Source organism: Lachnellula hyalina (genome assembly GCF_007821495.1).
Source record: "Lachnellula hyalina strain CBS 185.66 chromosome Unknown contig00004, whole genome shotgun sequence".
Taxonomy (NCBI): domain Eukaryota; kingdom Fungi; phylum Ascomycota; class Leotiomycetes; order Helotiales; family Lachnaceae; genus Lachnellula; species Lachnellula hyalina.
Window position 1 is genome coordinate 319,260 of NW_022157118.1, and position 13,628 is coordinate 332,887.

The 13,628-nt window shown below is 46.8% G+C and overlaps 4 protein-coding genes across 4 annotated transcripts; 2 read left to right on the forward strand and 2 right to left on the reverse strand.

The window, feature by feature from the left end:
- Positions 1–645: 645 nt before the first annotated feature.
- yaf9 (Protein AF-9-like protein) lies at positions 646–1,469 on the reverse strand (the record flags this gene model as incomplete). The annotated part of the gene is made up of 2 exons (XM_031145387.1): positions 646–1,172; positions 1,232–1,469. 2 exons carry the CDS (start codon positions 1,467–1,469, stop codon positions 646–648), a joined length of 765 nt encoding a protein of 254 aa, XP_031009519.1.
- A 401-nt stretch (positions 1,470–1,870) lies between these two features.
- On the forward strand, positions 1,871–2,808 carry LHYA1_G000396 (Uncharacterized protein; the record flags this gene model as incomplete). The annotated part of the gene is made up of 2 exons (XM_031145388.1): positions 1,871–1,974; positions 2,043–2,808. The coding sequence occupies 2 exons, from the start codon at positions 1,871–1,873 to the stop codon at positions 2,806–2,808; spliced, it is 870 nt and encodes a 289-aa protein (XP_031009520.1).
- Positions 2,809–3,086: 278 nt separating this feature from the next.
- Positions 3,087–4,025, reverse strand: syf2 (Pre-mRNA-splicing factor; the record flags this gene model as incomplete). Its single annotated transcript, XM_031145389.1, has 3 exons — positions 3,087–3,134; positions 3,185–3,958; positions 3,981–4,025. 3 exons carry the CDS (start codon positions 4,023–4,025, stop codon positions 3,087–3,089), a joined length of 867 nt encoding a protein of 288 aa, XP_031009521.1.
- Positions 4,026–10,188: 6,163 nt separating this feature from the next.
- On the forward strand, positions 10,189–11,683 carry LHYA1_G000398 (uncharacterized protein; the record flags this gene model as incomplete). The annotated part of the gene is given in 4 exon segments (XM_031145390.1): positions 10,189–10,768; positions 10,829–10,933; positions 10,988–11,109; positions 11,120–11,683. 4 exon segments carry the CDS (start codon positions 10,189–10,191, stop codon positions 11,681–11,683), a joined length of 1,371 nt encoding a protein of 456 aa, XP_031009517.1.
- Positions 11,684–13,628: the final 1,945 nt, after the last annotated feature.

Sequence of the window (13,628 nt, forward strand, 5' to 3'; positions counted from 1 at the left end):
ATTTTCCTCTGTGAATACTATATATATACACCTGGCACAGATCTACTTTGGAGCCTAGCTATTCCACACTCCACCATATGCGGAAAAGAGGTTTCATAAACAGATATTCGGAATCTTTTTCCACCAGAGCAGAGACAGATTTCTCGATCGATATTAATGATGAGACCGATAGTTATGATGAGAGTTTCTTGACCCACGTCTTTGTAAAAAGGTATAAATGCGACCCAACTAGCACTAAAACAGAGCATGGAATATCATATCCAAGATGGCAATATCGCCATTTTGTCACTCTAGGGATATGGTGAACGGATTAGCTAGGGGGTGTTCATAAATACTATCCTAAAAGCACATGCTGCAGACTTGATTGTTTGGCTTTCACTTATTTGCTCATTTGCCCGTGCGGATTTTCCTGAGTGGCATGCTTGTTTCCCTAATTTACAACTTGGGCTTCTCTCCTCCGCAGCTAGCAACTTAGCTTTGATTATTATTCCATGCTGCAAGGAGCATTTCGTAGTGTGGCGGATTCGTTCAACATCTTGCCGAAGGTTTGCGTCTGAAACTGATGCTGATATGAATTTTCCTTTTGGGCTAATTGTATTGTCCTGGGTATACCTCAACGCCTTTGTCCTAATTGTAACATCCCCATCAAGCAACTATCCCTTTCAACTCTGCCTTCAACCTTTTTAACTCATCCTCCTTAGCCTTCAACTCCTCTTGCGCACTCGCATTCATAACCTGGATCTTCGCCTTCGCCTCCATCAACCGCTTGATCTCCAACTTCTCAGTCTCCCGACTAAACGGCTGATCTGGCCTACTAGTCAGCGGTATCAAAGCGGTTCTCTCCCCGCTACTACCAACCATGCCTCCCTTCATCATCTTCGTTCCTTTGCCTTTTCCTCTCTCTACCGGACTTGTCAACATATTATAGAATTGCTCGTATGGTTCGTTGAAAAGCTGTTCTTCATAGCAGTGCGAAACGATAGCAGGGAGGAGCTTCATAGCGTCTTTCTCCGCTTCTGTGAGGCCGTAGGGATGCAGACGTAGGTGGTGGTAGAAGGTCTGCGGTTTCTCAAGGGATTCTGGAGTATAATACAGCTTAATATTAATCTCGAATTCTCCCCATCCTGTTTCGTGGACTTGGAATGGTGTGCCAGGGTTAATGTTTTCGATAGCTGTATTCATTCCCAACTTAGCGCTGCTAATAAAGAGGTGGCAAGGAAATCTAGCTTACTGCGCAAAGGATTGGGAATCGATTCGTGCAGCTTGAACTGCACTTTACGGCACCAGTACGTGATGTCTGTATCATCTACACCTTTCACGAATACTGTCCAGCTGTGTGTGTGGTCTTCGGGCGTTCCTGGGGGTTTGGGGTTTGTTATCGGGTCGAAGAGTTTGGCGGTGCTGCCGAAGACGAATGGGCGGAAGACTTGGATGCCTTTCATGCGTTTTTGGTTGTTTGGTGGTGCCATGTTCTGTGTTGGGTGGTGGGTTTGTTCACTTGGAAGAAGAATTGCATGAAGCTTCACTTCATGGAGGGGGAAAATAAGGTTTGCGGCCGCTTTATCCCCTGTCATCATCGGCAGTTTTAAATGCCGACTTTATTATATATACCCCCGTAGTAGGATATACCATTATAAGCTAAGTACAAGACAATAGCGACTTCTTGTTGCTTTATAGGTAAGTATTTGACAATTTCAGGGTTTTATATATATACCCGATTAAAGGCATTACTAGTTCATCATCCTATGTCAACAATGCTCAGAAACAGCCCATTTCAGTTTTAGCGTATAGTGACCTCATCTGCTTCAACTTCAACTCATCATCCACCAGATACAAACATTTCTCAGATGCTTCCACATTTCAACTCAACATGGCAACAGTGAAGAAGATAGTCGTCTGCGGTGGAAATGGGTTCCTTGGGAGCAGAATATGTAAAGCTGCTGTAGCAAGGGGTTGGGATGTGACTTCCATTAGGTACTTTCCTCCCATTATACCCCTCCAGCTGTCCTTGCAATTAAAGAATATTTACTCATAAAAAACAGTCGTTCTGGTGCACCAACCTGGTCCTCTGTAACATCCTCACCCTCACCACCCTCCTGGGCCCACAAAGTAACATGGGAACGCGCCGACATCCTCTCCCCGCGAACCTACTCCCCTCTGCTTAAGAACGCCGATTTCGTCGTCCACAGCATGGGCATCCTGCTCGAAGCAGACTACAAAGGTGTTATCAGCGGGCGCGAATCTCCCATCTCCGGCCTCTCGCGTGCATTCTCAGCAACCAAGCATGGTTCCCAGAACCCATTGAAGCGGAAGCAAGACGAGGATTTGAAGCCACAGGAGAAAGATGGCCAATTAACGTATGAGATCATGAACCGGGATACGGCGATTACGCTAGCGCAGGAGAGTAATAGGGAGAATGTTGGGGCGTTTGCATTCATAAGCGCTGCTGGCGGAGCACCGGTTTTGCCTGCTAGGTATATTAAGACGAAGAGGGAGGCGGAGTCTACGATTGCGTCGGAGTTTCCGAGGATGAGGAGTATTTTTGTGAGGCCGGGGTTCTTGTATGATAGCTCGAGGGCGTTTACTGTTCCTATGGCTGCTATGACGGCGGGAGGGGCACTATTCAATAAAGCGACGGGAGGGATATTTGGGGGTTTCATGGGTGCGGCGGGAATTAAGCCGTTGAAGGCTGATGTTGTTGCTGATGCTGTGGTGGAAGCATTGAGTGAGGAGGGGATTAAGGGTCCTGTTGAGACGGCAGAGATTGAAAGTCTGGCACAGAAGGCATGGAGAAATGGAATGTTGTGATGTGGCGGATGGAGTAACGCTTGTAGTATATTGTATATTATGTTACGATACCTCACAGCTTAGACAAAATAATCGAAAAGTGCCACTCATCTGGACGGGAGATCTTAGAGGCTCCCACATGAGTATTCTTCGAGGCTGTCATGTTAGAGGTGGAGACTTGGGCGAATCATGTTTTGAGCAAATGAGAGAGTGATCTCTTCGGCTTTTCTTGAAAGTTTTCGCAATCTAACTTCGAATTTCATAATCATACACCCATTCCAAAGCAGCCCTTAGCACGTTCAGATCATAGTTCCTCTTTCAAAACTATCCCGAATTTCTGCCGTGTACTGTAGTTTGTTAGCTTCAAGGCCCTGATGCTAGATCCGAGTATACATACCTTATTGTAGAACCTGTTCAATTTCGAGTTGAACTGCTTGTTCTTCTCGTTGATATACGTAACATCCCCATCCTCCGCAGCACCCATCCTCTCCCTCCTCTTCTTCAACCTCGCATCCTCAGCCTGCTGTAGATCCTTCACCAGTCTATCAACTGCATCTTTTGGTGGTCTATTGTCCACAAAGCCAGTCGAATCAGCGGTAGAATAAAACGTCCCATCCTTATCCACAGCAACCAGTTCCCCATCGTCCGTTTCTACGATCTCTAGTCCGCCAGAAGCAGCAGCCTTCTCCACGGCCGCCATCTTCTCCTTTTCATAATGCTCCATATCCGGCTTCAAGTCGCGAATCTGCCGCTTATACACCTTCCTACTATCCTGTCTGTAGTCCTGGAATGCCTGATCATCTCTATGCGCCCCTTTCTTCTTAATCCTCTTATCCCAGCGCTCACTTTCATCGATCGTCCAGTCCCATGCTCTCTTCCGCTCGAAATCCTCGCCTGATGCCTCGGCATCTGCTTTCATGAGATTATGTTGCGCGATGGCGGATTTGCGGTTTAGGGACGTGAGGAGGTTCGGGTCGGTGGCTAGACGCTGTGATTCAAGGGTTGCTTCTTTGAGATTTTTTTTTTGCCCCTGTTTTTGCGCGTTCTTGGAGGGCTCGGAATCGCTCCGCGCGTTCTTTGGCTCTGGTTGCTGCTTCGTCGGGGGCTGGAGGGGCGGAAGACTCTTCCTGTGCGGGCGCTTCCTCTTGGACTGGTGCTGTTTTAGGAGGGTCTGTAGCTTCCAATGTATCTACTGGCTCAACAGTCGCTCTCGTCTTGCGTTTCTTTGCAGGAGGCATATTGTGTGGTGTTGTGGAGTTGTTGTATGGTATGGGTCTAAATCGAGGGTTAAAAAAGCTGGGGATCCTGCTCCGATATGTAAAAGTGACGCTAAGCTGATTACCTAAGCAAACCTAAAATATCATTTGACAGCTCCAGCTGCAGCTCTACCGGCAGTTTGGATAGACCGAGTGATCATGCTAACTAGCACATAATGCGCGGTCAGAGAGACATATGTTTGTTCTGTCGGCTGAAGCCTTTACGATTAGCTGGGCCCGCGAAAAGATGGTATTCCCCAAAATATTCCGAACCATATGTGCTCTCACAGGTTGTTGACCTCGATGCTGCCGATAGCAAGTTCGTCCGCGTTGTTGAAAGCTCAACAAAAGATGAACCCGCACAGTGTTTGCCCTCCTACATCCGGAAGGTAGTGCTCGATCGATCAGTAATACGCAGACAAGCAGCTGAACGCACGAGTCGGCGGAAATCAGAACATGGACGATTTCCCCAACCGAGGACTATTGCTCTGAAGACCGAATCCGTAACGCCTCCAGACTTGCTGCAATACGCTCTTCTAGGAGACCCCTCTACCAATTCCACCGGTGCCCATTATCTCCGAATGATATTTAGACGGCGGAACGTGTCGTCAAAAGATGACGCCTCGACGAAAATCCAGCACCTGACGCATGATTTTATAACCAATGCTACGAAAAGCCTGAAAGCAGCAGGCTACACGTCGAACTCTATTCGCAACGAGAAGATGACGGAGGATTTACGCGAATGTATACAGGTTCGGAGACTCGAACGTATCTTGACGATGCTCTCGACTACCACGAAAGGATGCAACTTTATTGCTTCGAGGGGCAAGGTTGTCGTGAGGGCGATCGAGAAATGTTGGGAACAGGCCCTCGATGATGAGCCGCAATACCGAAAAATAAACATATACATGATTGTGGAAATGTTGAATAATTTGATGCGGAACATGTTATCCAAAGGCGTGCAAATCGAAGAGGCTCTATGCGGTGCTGGGCTATATTATGCTTCGGAAGCTGCAATTTTCCCAGCCGTCAGGATGTACCTTGAAATAGCTTACCGGAATGGCTATACTTTTGACGGCATATTTGAACGCGCTGTGCAGAAATTGCAATTTGACTACGTGAAGGAAAACCACGCCCCGACAAGATGGGCAGCCTGGAAAGGGGAAGCGACCAGGCGAGAGGAACTTCTGCAGCTTATTACGGGCTGGAATACCAAGGACGTGTCTTGCTCTGACTTCCTATCTACGACCGAAAAGAGATTCGGAGGTCTCGGTCCCTATTCAACGTACATCGTTGGCGTGGGCGAAATGGGCTTCAGCAATGCTCTCTGGGAGGAGTGGCAGTCTCGAGCGAACTCCATGCTGGTAGAACAGAGATTCAAAGGCCAACTCTTCGCCATGGCATTTGTGCTCGCGAAGGATCCTGCGCGAGCATTGGAAGTTCTGAAAACAATTCCAGCGGATGAATCTGCTTCGCAAGCGGTAACCCAAATACGGGCCCAGATCATCAGTCACTATGAGTTCCATCACTTAAAACACACGAAAAAACTTTACGAGATGGTTGACCAAGGGATTCCAACTGACCCAACCGATGCACTGGAGACTTTGGAAAAGCTATTGTTGGTGGATTACCCCAAATTCATACCATATAGCCCACTTAACCTCGATTGGGGATCTAGAGGCACAGAGGAAGGCCTGTTGGTGATGCCGACCATGGGTAATCAACACATCTATTTCAAGCCTTCTGGGACGCGAATTCGTGGGGAGAGGAAATGAATAGACAGAATACCATTGTACGTAGTTATGTACATCAGATGTAAAAATATACTCATAGATACCTTCAGGTTCCATTACGGTCTCAAGATGGGGCTCTGATCAGAAAACTACCCTGCTTTTGGTTTCCCTTTCCTTGTTTTGTTACACCTTTCTAAGGATTGCTATCTCTAACAATCAAAACCCCCTCAAGACTGAATCGTCATACATGTTCTAGTATTATGCTCCATCAGAACAGCTGCTGCTCGTCGTTGCTGCACAGTTCTTATGATCACGTGCTTTATTTCCATACATTCCGAGCCAGTCTTAGGTAGCAACAAGCTGGACTCGATTTCAAGCCCATCACACCTTTCCAAAAGGTCAGGCCTTCGCCCAACAATTACGGCTTTCCTTCTCCAATCCGGCAATGCTGCGATAGCCAAGAACCAACCAACACTTCACGTCTACAGCCCTCGAATCACTTACAGCCCTCGCCATCTCGAGTTCCGGTCTCCACTTTCTGGTCTTGTTGGCCCTCTTCATAGCTCGCACTGAAGTGATTTCGTGAAGTATGGTAATTACATGGAAGTCGGGCCCTTTCCTCCGGCGGTATTAGTTGCGTCACTAGTTTGAGGCGGGGTGGCGCTAAGGTCGAATATACTTCGTAATGGGATGCAGAGCAGAGGCGTTGTGTTGGTGGGCAATAATCGTCTGGCGATTGTGCAGCGTGTCACTGACACCGTGTCAGAGGCCGGAGCTTGGAGCATGTGCGGGCTTAGGAAGGTGGGGTGGGGTGCTGTTTTGCATGAGCAGAGGGGCAGTGCCTCCCTATTTTTCTTTCATTGGGCCAGAGAATGCCCGAGGGGGGATGTTTTTTTTATACTTCGTCCCAGGCCAAACAACCCCACCGGGCTTCTATAGCAGCTCCTATGAGAAGAACCCCTGGCATTGCCCTCCTGTGAGAGGTCGTTTGGCATGGGACGAAGTATCCAAGTAAGTCTCCTCTGGTACAGTACTGATGGTGCGGCACTTCAAGGCCTGAGAAGAATTTGGGTTTAAGTTGAGCCGACACACCAGGGAGCAGAAAAGATTTCTCTAGCTCAATAGATGCAATGCGCCAAGAAACCCGCGACCGTAGAATTGAGGTATAAAAGAGGATCACAAAGCGCCGGAGGATTCAACGCCATGGTCGACAACTCTGCCAACGTGCGCTATGAAGGCACACGTTGAGTTACAATCTGCAGTCACAAAGCTAGGTCCAATTCAAACAAGTGTAGCTCTTTGACTGCTAACAGTAAACAGTACGGCACAAGATACTGCGTTGAGCATGCGTTTCCCATTTGTGACAAATACACATTCCCTAGAGTCTCGGCTTCTTTTGCTCTATCTCTAAATGAATGCGAGAATATACGTGGAACAGTGACGACATTGTGTATTTGTGTACCTGTACCTGTACCTAGTATGGATACCCCGCAAGGATTGGGCACTGATACAGGCTCAAGGAAGCTAGCTTATGGACACTTGCGTAAAATTTCCACTGCTTTGGCATGTGGCGTTTTGAGTTGCATGCTGTATCTGCTCCAAGCTGCGAACTCATGATCTCCAAGATGCATCGTACAGTGTACACGCAGAAAATTGAGCTTGATCTTGCTTTATACACGTGGCACAAATGACACCCAATAATATCGGGAAATTCGGGAAGTTAGACCGTTGTACCTCGGTATATGGGATGTGAGCGTCAGCTACTGCCCGTAATTGTACAGCGTGCAACTACTGGAAGCAAGCGGAGGAGAGTATCAGGCCATTATCTTCAGGCAGTGCAACACCATGAGTATGCTCTCCCAAGTGTGGGTGAGCTTGGTTCTTGAGCAAATTTCTCAAAGCACATGCGTTTGCCTTGGCACGGTGGCAGATCAACCGGAACGGACCGTTTCGAGCTGGTCCACTAGTTTAGATACGATCTAATTAGGCGCTTGTATCACCCTTTCATCGATGGGATATTGCAGTTACAATTCGAGAGATCCTCGGTTGCAACCCACCTAGAGAGACTAGCTCTCTACAATGTATGTGGAGTGTTTATAAGTCGTGGTGTAAATTGCCACAATGGCACAAACTGCATCAATGGACTAGGGTGGACATGCTGAAATGGTTGCAAGGTACTTGAAGAAGCGGTTGCCATCGGATTCACGCGGGAAGGGGGAAATGTCCGCTGCTTTTAGACATTCAACTCCAACATAGGCAAAAGACAAGGCTGAAGCCTAGTAAATGTTGCAAGTAAGGGACTCTGGTCCAGTTAGTTCATTATAAGTCAATTTCACCAAAGTTAGTTCGCCTGTTTGCATTTCATCAAGCTTTCCAAATACCAGATTAAACTTCTAGTCAAAGTTCTGGTGTTTTTGAAGACATTAAGTCTTGGCCCCAGCACCAGACAAGTGGTCATTGGAGCGGAAAGCCGCGTGTGGGGCGTTTTGGGGTTAAGACTTGTCCTTCCAGACAGCGGCTATATAAACTTGCATTACAATGTATTTTCTTCTGGTGGACGCGGCTTGTACATTTCTGGTCTTGCTGCGCCATCCAGTTCCCAATAAGCAACTACTAATTGCGCCCAGTTCGATGGAACTTCCTCATTTTCTGCATTTAGATGATCCCTGAGAATTGTGAATATCGAAGTGGCTTCAATTCGAGATGTTAGAGCACTGGTTTCTAACCACTTGTTGATTCTGTCCCTCTTCGTCCCGAAGTCCGTCTCCAAATACCGATATAAACTACTGGTATATAGCTTAGCTGGCAACGATTGGGGAGGCTCGATCAGGTCTTGGTCTGCCCTAATTTGAGGGGCGCGATCAATATCTCCTATGCCAGAATAGGAGTCCCACCTTTCGCTGTTGATCGCTAATGCGACCTTTTCAGTTTCGTAATCCTCCAAGCCTAAAAGCGATGGGTCCGAAATCATGGATCCTTGGACAGCAGTGTCCGGTTCGATATGTGGAGGTTGAATAGTCATAAAACCTTTGGGCGCCGTCATGCCAACGCTCGGGGCCAAAAAGCTGCTTTGATCTGCTACAAGATCATCCTCAAATGTGTCGCTTTCAGGTTCTGACAGTGACTCATACTGACTATCCACGCTGGAGGGCGCTGGCGGGTAGGCCTTCGCAATGCGGAACTCAGCTTCGAAGTGCTGGTAAACTTGATTCTCAGCCTGTCGTAGGCTCCAAATTTGACCCTCCCATCTCTGTTCAGACTCAATATTTTCTTGCTCTATTGGCCCTAAGATATCCCGCGCGGCCTGGCATTCATCAGCCAACTGTCCGAGTTTCTTGGAATGTGCCTGTAAATCTTTGGTTCCCTGGGCATTCAATTTTTGAAGCTCTCTCATGAATTTGGCGTCGAGGTCGCACACAATTTCTCTTTTGAATGCAGCTTCACGCCTCTTCTGCCGAAATTCGATTTGCGTAGCTGTTATTTCCTCTTGTAGCTTTGCGACCCGCTGCAAGCCCTGCATCAAAGAAATGAAGCGATTTCGTCCAACACTTGTTGAGTTTTGCTTCGTCTCTTCTTCAACATCGCAGTCCATATCCAGTACTTGCCTACCAGATTTTGTCGTAACGGTTTTTGGAACTTCCACCCAGTGCTGTCTTCCCGTTTAGCTAAATTCGATCTAAATGTATTGTTTTACCCACTTTCGAAAAACTGCTGACCTTGACCAACACGATTCTGATAGTATCAGATCAAGATATCACCTCAAGAAGCTGGCCTTAAGTTCAGAGTTTGGTAGGAATTGGACTCCTCTCATGACTTTATCTGAATGCGACAATGCTCTGTGTTATGCTAATTGAAAAGGGCTCCAGCAACAGTAACGGTGAGTCCAGGGGTTTCTGAAAACTCAAATCATCCAACTTAACCGAAACAGGTTCAAGGGGTTATGTTTGGTCAGCAACCCAGGACAAATGTGGGTGGGTGCTGCTGCGATTAAATATACTTGTGGCAGGCTGAGGTTCTCCTAAAGCAGCAAGGGACTCAGCGAGTCAGCAAGCGCATGGTATAAATTCTCCCGAAGGTGGTCTTGCTTCAAAATCAGCCAATCAACTTTGGTTGATGAAGTGTTTCAAGGCCCTCGCTTGGATTCGCTACTGTTGGTACCTTTTTAGAGGGTAAGTCGGGGTGTTCATCGATGGGTTGTGACTGCACAACCTGCACAGCCGACTGATGGTCTTGCTCAGATCTACAGCTATTCTGGCTAATGAGCGCGAGCATGGACATTTTCAAGTAAGGCGAAAGTCTCTGGACTAGGAAATTTGGGCACAGTTCTATAGATGCCAGATCAAGCGCCAAAGCATATCTATACACGTATCCGTCTGCAAAAGTACCCGCATACCAGCTACCAGTCAAGCATAATGCCCAGCAACAAAGGCAAAGCGGTCGATAAGTCAACCCCATGGTCCGAATGGTGCTGGGACACCCGTGGATATTACTATTCAAGTCGTCACGGTCCTACGGGAGTACGAGAATATTCGTATAGATATCCCGAATTGACAACAACACAACAACAACAACAACAGACACCTCGAACTCCGGGGGAGAATTTCGTTCTGAGCACTGGCTCTGCAACACCGCTATCATCTAGTGGTCCTAGTGGTGATAGTTATGCTTCTAGAGAAGCTTCATATTCAGGAGCCGCAAGAACAAATTCGAGCACTGAGACCTCTGGGGCCTCCAGCTATCAAAATCCGCCAACATCTAAATACGGCTTAGACTCATACTACACAACGACCTCAACTAGTGTTACCCAACCATCGGGCTCTACGGCATCAAACACTAGCTACTCATCCAATCATGGCTCCTTGAATCCCTACGAGCCGTCAGTCACAACAGCCAAGTTGGAATACGCAACTTCTAGCAAGACCTATGATGCCGTTAATTCGGCCTTCCGCGGCATGTCCCTGAATAGTCCCTCTTCTACTGTTCACGAGCAAGGTAATTATAACGCCTGCTATTTGTCTATCATCCACAGGAAGGTTTATTGATCCACTCTAGGCTATACCGTCTCATCTAGCGTCCAAACTCCGTACCAACCTCAAAGCCCGTCAAACTATATTGCGAGAGACCCAAATAGTCCAGACAAGGAGAGGCTTGATCCTCGTAAGATGATTTATCTATTCTCTTCCCGCCAGAGCCCATTTTGACCACATAAAGGGTATCACTGCATTGGCGAGAAAGAGCAAAGGAAGTTCTGGAAGGTGGGCAGAGTATTTATGATGCTCTGGACTGAGCCTGCTGCTGAAGGAAGCACGAGAAATGGCACACACTACAGTAAAGTATGGCTAGACCAAGGCGTTTACAGTGAGATACGTCGCTTTGTTGTCCTCAAAGAAGGCTACGGAAACAGCATCTGCTCGTACGTCGATCTCCATGACTTATAAGCGAAGAAAACTAATGACCTGTGACAGTCCTATTCATACATACAATGGCCAAGCGACGCTAAAGCCAAACCTTCCCGAGCGTCAACAACACGCCATAATATATACCAGCAGAGATTGTCCTCCTGAAAGATTTAACGAGTTGACTGACGGAACAATTGTGAAAGAAAATCTCTCGAAAGATCCCATTAGAGTCCGAAGTGAACAGAAAGATATAGAGGGTGACTTGGGAGCATGTTCTAGACTCAATTACAGCAAGATATACACTGTGGAGCACTACATCAGAGTTCTTAACATTGGAATGGTTGAAAGTAACTGGATCCCATCTCTGACCGCAAACTCCTACGTCACTTCATCCACCACACCAGTCGAAAAACCTACAAAACTACCTTCGAATACTACAAGCGGTACCCGCGACAGAGACAAAAGATCGAGGGGTAAGGATAAAGATGGAAAACGGTCGCGACACTAAACGCCCAATTCAGGTGTCCTTCTAAGCGCTTAACAAGTCTCGTTATAACTATCGTTAGGCTGGACAGAATACGTTCAAGTTCACAAAACCGCTTTTCTGGAAACTTTTCATTCTTAGTTCCTTCAACATATCGTTAGTGTCTTGTGGTCACACGTGTTACAGATCAGTGAACTTTTCGCAATAAATTTTAGTTGGCAGGCATTTTTCAACAACTTTCAGGATATACCCTATGCCTTTCCTGCCTGTTATGTTTTGATTTGGGTATTGTTTTACGTTGCGCGGAGGTTATGCTAGGATGACAAATGGATGGATGGCAGGAAGGTTGCGATGGCTAACCAAATTTGACTTCATTGTTTTGAATGAGCTGGCACTTTTATGCCATCTACGATTTAGCAATTGAAAACTTTGTTGTGGGTTTAAGGTACACTTAGTGAGGACTTGCAAAGCAAGTGACAAGAGGTAAAAACAGTCCATTTTAACCGAACTCTTTTACGCCGCGTTTATTTGGACTTGGCCCCCTTTCTTCCTCAACCCTACATCTATGATCTTAAAACTCTCTAATTCATTTCATGCATATATAGAACTAACAAACAGGAATACATTAGTGGCAAATTGGAGCTTCAGGAGGGTGCTTCAGCATCAGGGCAGATATCCAACCCCCACCCCCCCTTAAATACATTGCCGTTGTCTACAATGCCCTTTATGGTTATTTCACACTGTCTATATATTCATATCATTTGAAGACTATTATGGGTTGTAGTAAGCTTTCATACTTAATTTTGACGAGTTTGTTGCGAAGTGTTACTTGATGGTAAGCGGTTTTGAATCGCACGCACTAAAAGCAATAACACCATTAGAACGGATGGCACTATTTTCAAGGAATTCGAAGCTGCCGAATTGTCACTCGTTATTAGAAAGTAATGCCAACTAATTATCAGATGAAGACCTGATTTTTTAGGGAGGTGTCGTCCACGCCCAATACCAACAAGTCTTGCCTTCACATGACAATTAATGACTTTGCAGCACACTATGCAGGTAAAACCACCTGCTGTTCTTTGCTAATTGCAAGCACATGCATGCACCTACCTGCAGGATTCCCCTCTTTGCGCCGCACTTTTGACTCCAGTAAAGCGGCCCGTTCCACACCCCCTCGCTCATGCATCCCGCTACAGGAAATGTTTTCCCGGGTCCTCCTGCTCGTGCCAATGGCCGCCCTAAGTCCTCACTTCATAGGTCTCCATTCACGTCTCCAGTCTCCTCTGTGATTGTATGCCACTGGCATGCATGTTGGATCGCACGAGACCCAATCTACATCCATGGACGGAATGCGTCTTGATTGTCTGCCTGCATTTGAAGTTACACACGTGCTTTATCGCTAATCAGGCTGAACAGTTTGTTTTGGCTGTGTTTGGCTGCGTCCGAGTAGCGCATGAAGCCGCTTCCACTGTTGGCTGTCGGTCTGACATGCCGCTCTTGTAAGGCGGCACAGATATGAAATGCCTTACACAATGGCGTCGAGATTTCGCATAGAGAGAGCTATGACTTGTTGTCAAGAGATAGCGATTTGGTTGGCTGGTACGGAGTACTTTGAAGTAGCCGGAGTCTATTATTCCGTCTAAGGGGAATGTAGACCTGACTCTTCATCATTGAACACTTTGTTGTAAGTCTAATCAGTAGTCAGAACTTAATGCCGGGCCATAGTGTGTAAGTCATGTGAAAATAGTCATGAAATTGTGATTAGAACATACTTCAGAGCAGAATATCTGCAAAGGACTAAATCAGGTGTCGTTTTGGCAGTTATCAGGTCACTTAACACATAGAAAGATTGGCATCTAGCAGGCTCTGTTCTCAGCCACCAGGGCTATTCTCACGTTAACACTAAGTCTACGCTAATAACCCAGAAAGTACCCGCAAATAACAGAACGGCAACATCAAGTAAGGAAAC